The sequence below is a fragment of the Urocitellus parryii genome, chromosome 9, assembly GCF_045843805.1.
Source record: "Urocitellus parryii isolate mUroPar1 chromosome 9, mUroPar1.hap1, whole genome shotgun sequence".
NCBI lineage: Eukaryota > Metazoa > Chordata > Mammalia > Rodentia > Sciuridae > Urocitellus > Urocitellus parryii.
Genome location: NC_135539.1, coordinates 3,152,994 through 3,166,177, shown reverse-complemented (window position 1 = coordinate 3,166,177; position 13,184 = coordinate 3,152,994). Strand labels below are relative to the sequence as shown.

Here is a 13,184-nt window from a genome sequence, read left to right as displayed (position 1 = left end):
TTCTGTGGGACAGTCCACTTCCAGAGTCATGTTTTCATTCACTGACAGTGTGTTCCTTTGTTTTAATTTTGCCTCCAAGTAAGAGTGTGAGTGTGAGTGTTTGAGAGTGTGTGTGTGTGTGTGTGTGTGTGTGTGTGCACGCACATGCATGCCATGGAAGGGGATTTTCCTCCTTGGGGATCCGTGTCCAGACCTACTTCTTTCATGCTTGTCATCTCTCAGGATCTTTGATCTGTTTGCGTGGAGCATGGGGGTCCAGGATGGTCCATGGTCAATGCGGCCTGGGGCTCTACTGCAGTGTCAGTCATCACACGTGCAGGAGAGCTACAGAAGTCTCAGTCCCAATCCATCACTAACACTTGCTCAGTTACTAAGTAGCCAGTGATCAGTAACCAGCACCTCACCCTCGGGGCAGCCCCACCCCGTCAGGGTGCACGTTGGCTCCTGCGTTCCAGCTGGAGAGAGAGACACTGCTTTCCGAGGTTATTCAGCACGGAAGCAGCAGAGGCAGATTTGACTCTGTGAACTCTGACCCTGAGGAATCCTTAGCTATTGCTGCTCAACCCTGCTGGTTGAGCAGGGGTATTAAAGAGCTCACCAAAGATGCAAACCCCTTTGTGATCTCCCATGTGGCTTAAATGGCCACTAGGGTGCCATGGTGATTTCAGAGCATGATGGGAAATTCCTACTGATTTTGGTACCACAGCAGTTGACATGCAGAAAGTAAAACAGGATTTCTAAGAGGAGTATGGTCTTGAGTTTGTCTTAAAGAGTGCACCACTTGCCGTGAAGTGGCTCCGTTCCTGGAGGAGGCATAGCGGAGTGGGTGGATTGGATGGCCATGAGTCAGTCCCAGAAGTGACTGCTGCCTCTCTACTCTGCTGAACCCACAGTCAAGGCTCTTCATCCCAAATCTGCTCCCTTGGAATTCATTTTTGGAAGAGGCTTTGAGAGGGCAGAGACAGAGTGATGCTATCCGATTGCCATGAATGTAAGATCTCATTCTTTTTGATCCTGTAGATGCTGGATTTACGTGTGCTTTTATGTACCTACAGTTCAGAGGTGTGACAGGGGCCCGTGTGCAAAAACGAACTCTCTGGCTTCCAGGTAGATGCTAACGAGCTCAGAAGGCACTTTCTCTCCTGCTTCTGGGTAGAAAAATCATGACTGAAAGCTGTGCTGAGTGGTTCCTGAAGGTGATGCCTTTCGAGCCTTGCTAAGGAAGTGAGCAGTAGAATTCAGAAAGGGCCGTGCAGAGATGAATGGAGAGATTCTCTCACCTCCGCTTGTGTACTTTTCAGGGGTTCTGCTGCATTTGGAGGTGTTTCCTAGGTGTTTAGGGTTATGGGACTGTGTATCTTGAGAAGGTTTTAGAACACCAGGGCTTGGTTTCCTCCTTGTCTGTAAAGGTTGAAGTCACTGGAACCAGGAGGAGGCTGCAGCAGGCACCTCGTGGGTGCCTTCCCTGAGCTGAGCTGACCAACTGACATGCGAGGCCCCTGCATGAGAAGCTGAACAGCCCCCCACCCTGCTGACCATTGCACCCCAACGTCACTCCCTGTCCACCCAAGCAGTTCTCACCTTAATACTTTTGGAAGGGTCTTTTCCCTATTGTAGAAAACCAGAATGTGTGGCTGGGGGTTCTGGAAAATTCTCTCCAGTCTTCCTGCAGAGTCGAAGCAGGCGGATGGTCAGCAGCTCCTCTGCATGGGGGATGAAGATTGACCATGGTCCCTGGAAGATCTGCCCACAGTCTTGGCCACGAGTACCCCCAGCATCTTGTCAAACTGGTCACATTACAGGCTCACTCTAGTCTGACTCTACTCTCCCAGACCTTACAGCCTTAAAGTCTGGGATTTGGTAGATATCCATTTGTACAGGGACGAGGGGATGACCCTTCATTTCCGCAATATGCCAAGAGGCCCTGAGCCAGGGATTTGAAAGACCTTCCGCGGAAGCCCATGTTCTGAGCTACGCCTCTTCAACCTGCAGAGTGAGGGGTTTGTTGGTGGTGGTTTGTTGTCATCCTGGATTCAGAGAAACCCCCGGAGCCAAAGGGCCCTGTTAGATGCCCAGGGCATTTGTCAGCAGCCATGGGCCTTGGCGGGAGGCTGGGGTTTCTGTGCTGTATGGCTGCATGGAGGCTTAGTGATGAGCACAGAGGTGGCCTGTGGTGGCTGGATCAGGGACAGAAGCCGTGAGGTCACCAAGGAGAGTGGGGTGTGAAAGCCACAGGTCCGCTGCCTGGTCTTCTCCGTCCTCTCCCTGGCTGGTGCTCCCTGCAGTCTCTAGCCACTGGGAATTGCCAAGAGTGTCTGCCCCAACACAAGAAGGTGTGGCCAGGGCCACACAGGGAATCACACCAGCAGTGACACAAGCCGGAGGGTTTTCCTTCAGCAGTCACTCGGTTTTCATGGGGAAGGTCCCCAAATCCCTCCAAATGAGGGTAGTAGGATGGTCATCCAGATGGGTTGGCAATCACTTCCTCTGAGGCATAAATAGCTTGTGGTGTTTCCCTTCTCCCCGGTGCCACTGAGAGCCCCAACCAGGCTGGACACTGGGCCCAGTCAAGGGGCCTGGTTAGGAGAAGTCAAAGAGAACCTCCCTAGCTAAACCTGGGCTCTCTGAAGAGCAGGTGTGATAGCCCCTGGGCTCCTGTGTGGCCAGTGTGGTGGTTGCATGGGTTCTGTCTCCTACACACTTTATAGACTAGAGTCTGGAGAGAAAAAAGTCGGGCACGCGACGCATGGTGGCTCATGCCTGTAATCCCCGCAACTCAGGAGGCTGAGGCAGGAGGATGGCAAGTCTGAGGCCAGCCTGGCCAGGTGGGGATGTAGGGCTCAGTGCTAGAGCACCCCTGGGCAGATAAAGAAAAAAAAGGAAAAGAGGGGCATGGAGACTTTCTAGACCCCCTCTGGGAGGCACCCCACTTTGAATGCACACCCCGCAGCCCTTCCTGTGTGGGAGGCCGGAGGCCTGCCCGCCCTCTTGATGCAAGAGGGATGTCAACACTACCCCGCGACCTGCGTCTGAGGGATGAGCATGTTTCGCCCATCCTTCTGCCCCCTGTGGATCCCCCCAGTAGTCTCCAGGACAGGAGTCACCAGGAGGTCATGCTAAGGGCACTCCCTGAGTATTGAAGGATGGGGTGGAATCGATACCCTCTTCTTGGAAGCAAACCGTGGGACTGCCCAAACCCTGGGGTGGGACACCAGCCCAGGCCCGTTGTGTCTCAGTGGCACCCAGCTCGTCTGAACTCCCTGTTGAAAGCGTTGATAACGAGCGGTATTTACACTTCTCGGGAGAGCTGACAAAGCACTTCAGCAAACAAGGGTTCCTGTTTCCCACTCAGGAGGCAGCAGGCTCATTCATTTCACTCCAGCATCACCTCAAGTTCAAGTGCAGCAATTTGAACTACATCTGTAACTCATAAATCAGACAGACCTCCCCTCCAGTGTGACTGCCGGGGCTGCACACCGGCACGCGAGACAGGGCCTCGCGGTCCCCGGGTAGGAGCCAGGAGCCTGGCAGCACCGTCGGCTGTGTCTGTGGGGGTGTCTATTCCTGCACTTTCTCTGAATTCGGCAGGGCTCAGGCAGGGAGGGGTCCTTTCACCAGGGAGGTGGCCGGGGCTGGGCGGGGGAGTGGACCTGGAGCAGCCTGTGTGCAGCCTGTCCTGGCCCGGCCCACGGCTCTCCCTGGGGCCCTGGCTTGCCCCCTGGTTTAACGTGTTTGGGACTCAGAGGGGAGGGGTTCTCCCCTGGGCGAGGGGCTGCTGACAGCTGTGGAGGCCCAGCCAGCCGAGCAGTGGTCCTGGATTTCCGTGTTCGGTTTCCCTTAAAGGGTTTTGATGACCTCCTCTTGGCCAGCGAGCTCTCGGGGACGATGTGAAGGTCCATGTTCTGTGTTCCTAGAGACCCCGGAAACCTTTCTTCTGTAGACCTTCAAGGGTTTTGAATGTCTGGGAGCCACTGACTTAGAACCTTCAGAAAGCCTAGTGGAAAGAGCCTTCCTACTGACTGACAGAAGCTCCCGACCCGTCCCACAGAGAGAAGCTCCGGACGTCTTCCACAAGGGAGCCTGCTAGGTCCCCCTGGAAGGGTCTCCCGATGGATCCCACGGACAGAGTCGTCTGATGGACCCCAATGGTGGGCCCTCCTGTTAGGTCCCCCGGATGGAATGGTGGCCATGGCTCAGTGTCTCCGAGGCCCTCTTCCCTCCTCTCCACCTGCCCCGTGGTGGCCCCCCTTGTGCTCTGCCACCTGCATGGCCCCTGTCCTCCTTCCCTGAAGAGTAGACTCGTGGGGCCCCAGTCTCACGGAGCCCCCCGGCAGGCGGGAGGAAGGTCAACATTCAGAGAGAGAAAAGAAGTGACGCGGGATTCGCTGAACGTCACCAGGGACTGGGAAGAAGGTTGAAAAGTGTCCTTAGGAGGAAGTGGTCAGAGAAAGAGGCATGGCTCTGAGGAGGGGACGCTAGATCTGGGACGTGGAGGTTGAAAAGAAGCAGCTGGGGTGGAAGGTGAGCAGGTGTCGAGGCCCGAGAGACAGGCCGGCTGTCCACGTGCGCAAGGACTGTTGACGGGGCCAGTGTGCCCGAGCACTGGACGCAGAGAGGGAAGAAGACAGGAGAGAGGGCCGGAGGACCCCCCAGGTTCAGATGCTCTTCTGGGGTCAACTGAACACCGTCTGAGAGTTTCATGCAGAGAGCTGATAGAGGATTTATGTCGATTTCTGTTTAATTAGCAATGGGTGGATGGGTCAAAGGCTGGATGGGCAGTCCCATGGATCTGAGAGATTTAGTAAATAATCAATGCAAATGGCTGTTGGTTGGAAGGGGCCCAAACAGGCCAAAGGTTCTTGAGTTGGTTTTGATGGCCAACTAGTTACAGTGCATGGAGTGCCCTGGACACTTGCAAGATTTCATCTGAAATCACTGATGGACGGGCCGAGGGAGAGCAGCTGCCCGCCTTGCATGGGGGTGACCCCATCAGGAGACATGCTTCCCTCATTCCTGGGGAGATCTTGGGAATTTCTGCTCTCCCTCTTCCTGTGCTCAGCCCGTGCTGAGGACATCAGGTTGCTGAGGGGCCTGGCACATCTGCTGCAGAAGCAGAGCCCACGTGCCCATCTTCCCTAATAACCTTGTGTCTAAATTGTTGTGTCCCACCAGGGCGTGTTGAGAAATTAGCATTTGAAAAGAAGCCTCCTTGCTTTCAGCTTGAGCTGACACGGTCCCTTTTCCTCTGTGGAAATGAAATTTATTAATCATAATAAAACCATCGGATTCTGAAGGTAGAGGTCACCCCGAGGGGACAAGGAGCCCGACTCATCTGCGAGGAATAGTTCAGCGCTACTGTATTTTCTTCCACCTCGGAAGCGAATACTGCCAAATTGTTACCTTGGGTTTTCTGCAAAGGTTGAAATGATGCCCAGAGTTAGAGTCCAATAAGGATTTACCATTAAAGTACGCAGAAGGAGAAGATAGGACCTGCATCCTCATTAAGTACATCCACACTGCCAAAATGGCGTCTCCTAAGAACGTGGAAATTTCTGCCACCGTAAGACCATCCTCCAAATTAAAATCTTCATAATAACAATGGTCTTGGGTTTGTGTCTTCCCACGGCATCTTGGCATCCCTTGATAAGTCCCCAGAGATTTTTATTTTGCCTTTGTAGTTCACATTCTGTCACCAACTTTGCCAGACACAAAGGAAACCAAAAATAAGCCCATTCAGAGGACTTTTTGTAGAGCCACGGCAGACTGTTTTCTCAGAAGGGAAGGTCAATGCCGCAGTTATACGTGATTTCCTTGGACCCTTCTTAAGTCTCCTAGGTTAGTGGGTGGAGGCCCAGGTCTCTTGAGTGGCCACTGTGAATATCTGAGTTCTTTGATAACCTTCACCCTTCTCTTCTTTTAATATTTATTTTTCAGTTGTCGTTGGACACATTACCTTTACTTTATTTTTATTTTTATGTGGTGCTGAGCATGGAACCCAGGGCCTCACACTTGCTAGGCGAGCGCTCTACCGCTGAGCCACCACCCCAGCCCTCGCCCTGTGCCTGGCTTTCATCTACCCTTCCTCCTAGAGAGCAGGAGAGATTGGATGAAAGGCTGTTTTTGATGGTGGGAAGGGAGTCCCAGGAAAGAAAAGCAAGAAGTGACTGACCATTTGTTAGTTTCCTTGAGAGATCTGCTTTAGAAAGGAAGCGTCCCTTCCCGTCCTTGCTGTTGAGGCTCCCAAGGACCCTGTGCTGAAGCTGAAAGCTGCATCTGGATCATTGAGCTCCAGGCCCGTGGGGACAGATGGGAGGCTGGGGACTTGGGACAGGCAGGTGTGAACTGGTAGAACCATTTTCCCATGGGATCCGAGTCTGCGCTTGGGAAGGTGCCCTGCCCGGCTTCTCTCCCCTTCCCCTGCCCCGGGTCTGAGCAGCCAGGTCAGACCCTCCAGCACGTCCCTGTGCAGGGGCAAGAGCCTGGGAAAGGCAGGACTGAAACCCAGACCTTTCCACCCCCAGCCCTCGACACTCCCCAGGCCTTGAGTGGCCTCCTGGCTCTAACCAGCTAGTAAGAAAGAGGTTAGAAGGAAAATGGGGAAAGCCAGAGAAGGGAGGATGAAGTAGGCACCCGCTGGACATCCTGGGCGTAAGGAGGGCGGTGTGGACAGTGCTCTGCTCCCTGCCTTCATTAAAATAATAATAAAAAGTCAAACGTTGAAAACCCACTGAGATCCCACTCGGTGCCTGGCTTTCGGGTGCCCAGCTGCTGCTGCGGCGAGAGATGGCTGCTAATGGAGTAGCACCCTCCCTGCTGCAGCAGACTGCTCTCTGCCCGAGGGAGCCCCTTCCCGGAAGCCCTCTCTAATACTCCCCGAAGGAGCCAACCCACCGGCCACACCCATAGGAGCCTGTCGGAGCCAGTCTCCAGCTCTGGCCACGTCCTCTTTCTCTTTTGCTCCTGGCCGTGACTTGCTGCCTGCCTCCTGCCCTCCTCTTGAGAGCAACCTCTCCTTAAATCGCTGGCACAAGTCTCCGTGTCGGACTCCAGGCACCTCGCCTAAGAGCAAGCCTCAGCTTTGATGGGCCCTGAAATGGCTCCATTCAAAGTACTCCAAGAAGCTAAGTGGCAGGTCAAACCCCGAGGGCGTGTGAGGTTGGACAAGAGGCAAAGAGATGCCCTGGGACTCAAGGTTTGGCCCTGATTCTGTCTGGCTGTGTGACCTAGAGCAAGTGAAGGAAGCTCTCTGACCTGGTCTCCGATTTACGGCAGGGTTTCATTCTAGGCCCTTAGCAGGCATCCAGCGACTCTGGTCCCATCCCCTCTTTGCTTTTATTCTAAAGCCTCTTCTAGAAGCTACAGCTGCAGAGGAAGAAAGAGGGGAGAGGTAGAAAAACTGAAAGAGGAGCCTAAGATGCATCAATCCAAATGCCTTTCTCCCCCAAACCTGGCCAGTGACGGACAGGTGACATAGGAGGTGATAAGATCAAAGTCGGGTCAGATGCCAATTCCCAAGCAAACTGGGGTGAGGGATGCGTCTGTCCCATCCTGAGACATTGGGCACTGTGCCAACAGCGTCACTTCACCCTTCTGATCCACCCCATCTGGTTTGATTGATGACAGGAAAGTTGGGGACACGGGGCTTCTTAAATCTGCTCCTTTGAGTTGTTTCTTCTTGCCTGCCTCTGTCTCTGGGGCAGCTACGACAGCCGTGTAGAACAGGTATCATGGTGGGAGGACGTATGTGTATGTGTGCACATGCGTGTGCAGATGTGCACAGCCAGCCACACACACCACGTAACAGTGCTTCAGTCTGTGACAGACCACATACCCTTCAACAGTCATATATGATCCTACCACCTGAGCTGGACATGGTGATGCACACCCATAATCCCAGCTACTTTGGAAGGTGAGGCAGGAGGATCACAAGTTCAAGACCCTGTCTCAAAGTGGGATTAATAATAGGTGAGGTGGCTGGGTGTGGCTCAGAGGTAGAGCACTTGCCTAGCGTGCATGAGGTCCTGGGTTCAATCCCTGCCACAGGAAAAACAGTGGAAAGACTGTATACCACTTGGTGACCTCAAGGTCAAGTTCGTTGGTATGAACAGTACACTGTATGATGTTCCAGCAACAAGACCACCTAACGATGCATTTCTCAGAAAGGGTTCCATCATTAAGCAGTGCCTGACTAGGTATATGGGACATGTCAGGGTGACCCGCTGTGATCGGTGGACCCAAGAGTGCATTGAGCACAGATAGCTTTGTCCGTTAACGCGGCAGAGAGAATGTTTCTTGCCTTAAGAGGAGTAGGACCCCCGCACCTGGCCTTGGTATTTCGTGTTTTGTGATTGGCATCATCGCTTTGTGATTGCACGTGACGGACCAGTCTCCACCTGTTTTCCTTGCAGTTACGGACGAGTTTATGCTGCCGACCCCTACCACCACACACTTGCTCCAGCCCCCACCTACGGCGTTGGTGCCATGGTGAGTACCGGCTCCTCCTCGTCCTCCCTTCTTCCTGCCTCCCTCCCCTCCCCCAGCTGGGACCTTCGTCTGAGTTGACGGTCGGCGTCCTCTCACTTTCCCTTAATTGAATTTGTCTCTTGTGCTAACAGCAGCTAAAATGCCACATTAATCCTCCCAGTAAACTTGATGAATGTCTTAATTTCTTGGCAATGTAGTGCATGTAAGTTATTATATTTCTAATTTTGCAAGTCTCACCTAGCGGAGCACTTACCTTAATGGAATAATTAGTCATTTTGATAATTAAATCCATCACTAACGGAATGCAGTGTCAATGCAGAACTTTTTTTTTTTCTTTTTTTCTCCCTCCCTTGCTGCTCATTCACATAGCCCCAAGGTTCCAGCCCCAGCACAGACTTCAGAGGAGCTAAGCTGCACACTTCCAGGCCTCTGCTGTCAGGCAGCTGAGCATCTGCCTGCCTCTCCTCCCCTTTTCCAATTCATGTTTAAAGTCATAGTCGCCCAGGAAAGAAAATAGACAGAGGGGCACACTTTGTGTGTGTGCCTAGTACATAAGAAACTAGAAGGAATCAGCTGGGTTTGGGGTTGTCTTTTGTTTTTTGGGGGGGATCTGGGTTTTTGTTTGGGGAAGGGGAAGGGGGAGGGCAAAAGTGGGAGGTGAGGGTGGGTGAATTTGCCTGTACTTGTTCAAACTTCTATGCACTAAGACTCTTGAGTACAGTCGAGACGTGCCCATCACGTGAGAGCGTATGCAATCATTACAAAGCTTTGGCATGCAGTTTTCTGCTTGGATCAAGAATATCAGTCCTTATCCTAGAAATAAATTCCCATAGGCATTCATTGGAATCGCCAGTACTTTTAGAAAAATGGTTAAGTGCCACCTCATAGCCATTTAAAGCCATGGCCAGACAGTTCCCTGGAGCTGGGGCGTAGACCCCCAACCGGGATCTGGATACAGACTGTTTTGCCCAAGCGTAACTACGTGAAGCGATGCACCTGGACACTGCCCTCCCCAGAGATCAGGTTCCATGTCGATTGCTCTAAGAACCAGGTTTAGGTTTTCCTCCTGGCCCTGCATTCAACAGCTCCGCTTCCACACCTGGTCCACCCGAGGAACGTGTTGGAAAGGAGTGTTGAATCCTTACCTTCAGTAGCCCTCTAGCTCGGGCTTTCCCCAAGGGAACAGAGTATTAGTCGATGGATAAGCAAAGGAGCACGGTGAGACAGTGCCAGTCCTTCCAGTGGCCGGAGTCCCCTGCAGCTGACAGGACTCGACCAGAATCTGGTTTTTCCAGGGGTTTTCTTTCTAAGGATCTTTTGAGGGGGGATTGGTCAGGCCTGGCCCTGTCTTTAGCTCTCCAAGAACGGCCTGGGATGGGTAGGGGTGCCATTTTGGTTGGTTTGGAGTGTCTCGTTTTTCACATTAGACTTTTTTTGATGATCCACATGTTGCAAAAGGAAAATGTAAAAAACACACCCCTCAAATTGCTTTGTTTCAGAATGCTTTTGCACCCTTGACTGATGCCAAGACTAGGAGCCATGCTGATGATGTGGGTCTCGTTCTTTCTTCATTGCAGGCTAGTATATACCGAGGGGGATACAACCGTTTTGCTCCATACTAAATGACAAAACCATAAAAAATCCTTCCAATGTGGGGAGAAAGGAAGCTTTCCGAGGCCTGAGTGTTGCAATACATGCAGTAGTGCATCATTTTAGCAACTCTAAAGAATAAAAAAAAATAAAATAAAATAAAAAGAGGGAAAAAAATTACATTTTTTATCTTATACCTCAGATATTTTGTTCTGTGTATTTTAATATCGTGGGTCTTTAATTTCTGAAGGTTCTGTAGTTTGGTTGCTGGCTGTAGGAGTTTCTGTGGTTGATCTAGAGAGACGCTAGATATGAATAAAAACTGGTTTAGGGCCATATCCAGAGTGCTATATTATTGTAAATGAATTATATATGCTGAATACAAAGCTACTGGGGTTAAGCTGTTTGGGAAGAGTGTAAGTGACTACCTTAGTCCTTCTTTTCTGCATCTGCATTATTTTATTTTGTGAAAGGGAAGGTTGGTAGGGACTTGGGGTGTGGGACTCGGGGTTTGGCTGAAAGGGGGGGAAAAAAAAGATAAGAGTAACTAATGACTCTAAATGACCCACGGCACCAACCATCATGTATCAGTGGTTCTAAGTTACCCATTGCCAGTTCAAGCCAAAGGTCATGTGGTTAAGGGGCTGCTTCTAGTGGCACTTGGGCGACAGAGTCGAACGAAGCTGGGCAAACCCACCCTTTAAACCATTCCACCCAGCCACTAGTTATTTAGGCAAAAGCTACTAGTTAGGCCATCAACAAGCATTCTTTTTATATTTCTTCCAGTATAATAAATTATTGATATCATTGCTGACTTTTATATTACGGGAGGGAAAAATAACATTAATAAAATGGTGATAAAAAGCACTGTTTCTATTTTTTTCTTTTTTTCCAAAAAAAGAAAGTAATAAAAACTTAAATTCTTTGTACCAGTTAAAAAAAAATGTATAAAATTTACATCTGTGCAGTGGAGTTGTTGACTTCTAGAAGCAGTCTATGAAGCTTTAGTTTTAGCTTAGTAGAACAACTGTTAGAGACAGACGTATAATTTTTATGGAATTACACGATAATCATATTCGGATTTATAGACGCATTTTACAAGTATTGCAATCATCGAGTAGAGATAATCACGGTATTTTCATCAGCTTGGTACTTTTTGAAACACGACTGCGTTTTGTGAGCAATCTGCAATTTTTCGGTCCGTGGGAACCTGCCCTTCCGCCTCTCCCCCCAAACCCCAGGAATCTCTTAAACCAGTATCTTTAGTTCTGTCTCCAAGGCCCAGGACATTTGTCAGAAGGAAGCAAAAACAAAACAAAACAAAACACTACTAGATCCACCCTCTTCATCCCCCAAAGAGCAAAGTCCCCTACCCTTTCTGGGATGCAGGGCCAGAGGGACACAGCCGGAAAAATTGCAGTTTGTCTGTAACTTCTTCTGTTTGAACTCTGCCCATGTTGTCCTGTTTACAAGTTAACCTAAGTTGGGGTATCTGTCACGGGTCTTCCTGTTTTTGTATTTGAATTAAATGACAAGCAGCAGCAAGCTGTCCCCGAGTAGTTCTGCTGCCATCCTTAAATCCTCACATGTGCAGTGCTGGCCCCCGGGGCTGGCACTTTAGTGTTATCAACTCTCTGCTGTGAACCTGCCAATCTGCTGTAACAACTCTGCTTTAAGACAAAAAAACCAAACAAAACTTAAAAAAAAAAAAAAAAGTGTTTGTGATCCAGAGCTTTTCCTTGTCCTCTTATGTGCATGCCGTAAGATCAGTTGGATATTAAACCATCAATAAAGTTTCACAAGATTTGAAAACAAAGTTTCTGTAGCTTCCGTATCTAAGACAGACTAGAGTGATCTGGAGGTGGGAGGGGGGACTTCTGAGCAGCCAGGAACGTAGAAATTGTCCTTTCACCGGTCTTCTTTGGGTGGGTGAGGGGAGGGGGCGGGTGTTTCTCAGCATCACTGAGAAGGTCTCATGCCCACAGGGGAAGAAGCCCTGAGGTACCAGTGGGTGCCGCCTGGTGGAGGTTGTTCAAGGAAACCACTTATTCCCATGCTATAGCATCCCACCCCAGAGCGGGGAAAGATAGTAGGAACAGAGGCCTCGGAAGGAGACGTAGATTTCTCCCAATGGCCTCAGATGTCAAAATCCAGAATTTGCATTGTATTTGGAATCACAAACATAGAATTCTTACTGTGTTGGCTAAAGTCAAATCCATTTGCAGTTTTGATTTCCATAGATGGGCTGTACTTTTCCCCCATGATCGTATGTAGTATTAATAAAAATCACTTAGAGCAAGTGGGTGCCAACGGATGTTGCAGAATCATTTGTCTTAGGCTCTCTGCCAAGATGCCAATAAAAGTCATTTTAAAATGTATGTCAGAGATGTAAACAAACATTTTGGATTTAAAAAAAATCAGTACTTATTTGGAATGTTTTCATTCATCTAAATAACTATTGCTATTATGAACTATGGAAAAAAAGGTAAATATCATGTGTGGCATATGGTGACTTTTTAACACACATCACGCAATCTGCAAACCCAGAAAATGTGTATATCTGTCTTTAGAGATTAGTGTTTATATCACTTACAGTGGTTTGTGAATAAAGAAAACTTGGTTTGTAATATCAAAAAAAATAAAAGATTAGTCTGAAAAGGTGTGTGTGTGTGTGTGTGTGTGTGTGTGTGTGTGTGTGTGTTCTGAGTTCTTTTTCTTCTCTGGGTTCTTCTCCTCCACTCCCTGGACTGTACCTGTGCCCATCAGGCTGCTCGGGGTGGGTGCTGCCCAAGGCATGCTAGGCTGCCCACCAGGTGGCCCCTGTAGGTGCTGGGCCTGTCTGCCCAGAGAGCTGTCCTTTCTCCCTCATCTTTCCAGGAAAGCTGGTGGAATTAACCACAAATGTTGAAGACAGGAAATCTAAGTCCACTAAACTGAGCTGTTCCTCAGCCAGGAAAGGGCGGCCCGGCTGGAAGCAACCACGCTGTAGGCTGCAGTTCAGTGTCTTATGGCAACGTTTCCAGGGGGCTTTGGGGGATGGGGAAGGGGAAAACAGAATGAACCTTAGAGTTTGCACGTATCCAGGACTTGCTCTGCTCCGAGAGACTTTC

At 50.1% G+C, this 13,184-nt stretch overlaps 1 protein-coding gene across 10 annotated transcripts in view; it reads left to right on the top strand.

Moving 5' to 3' along the window:
• Rbfox1 (RNA binding fox-1 homolog 1) overlaps positions 1-11,401 on the top strand; it is a 300,651-nt gene extending 289,250 nt beyond the window's left edge. For 3 of the 10 annotated variants that reach the window (XM_026385677.2, XM_026385675.2, XM_077802829.1), the window contains 2 exons: positions 8,409-8,484; positions 8,854-9,082. In XM_026385677.2, the coding sequence (XP_026241462.1) occupies positions 8,409-8,484; positions 8,854-9,001 (224 nt within the window). In that variant the 3' untranslated portion in view covers positions 9,002-9,082. Of the gene's footprint in view, positions 1-8,408; positions 8,485-8,853; positions 9,083-9,983 lie in introns of those variants that run through there. The other 7 variants (XM_026385686.2, XM_026385676.2, XM_077802830.1 and 4 more) reach the window with 5 other exon arrangements.
• The last annotated feature ends 1,783 nt before the right edge of the window (positions 11,402-13,184 follow it).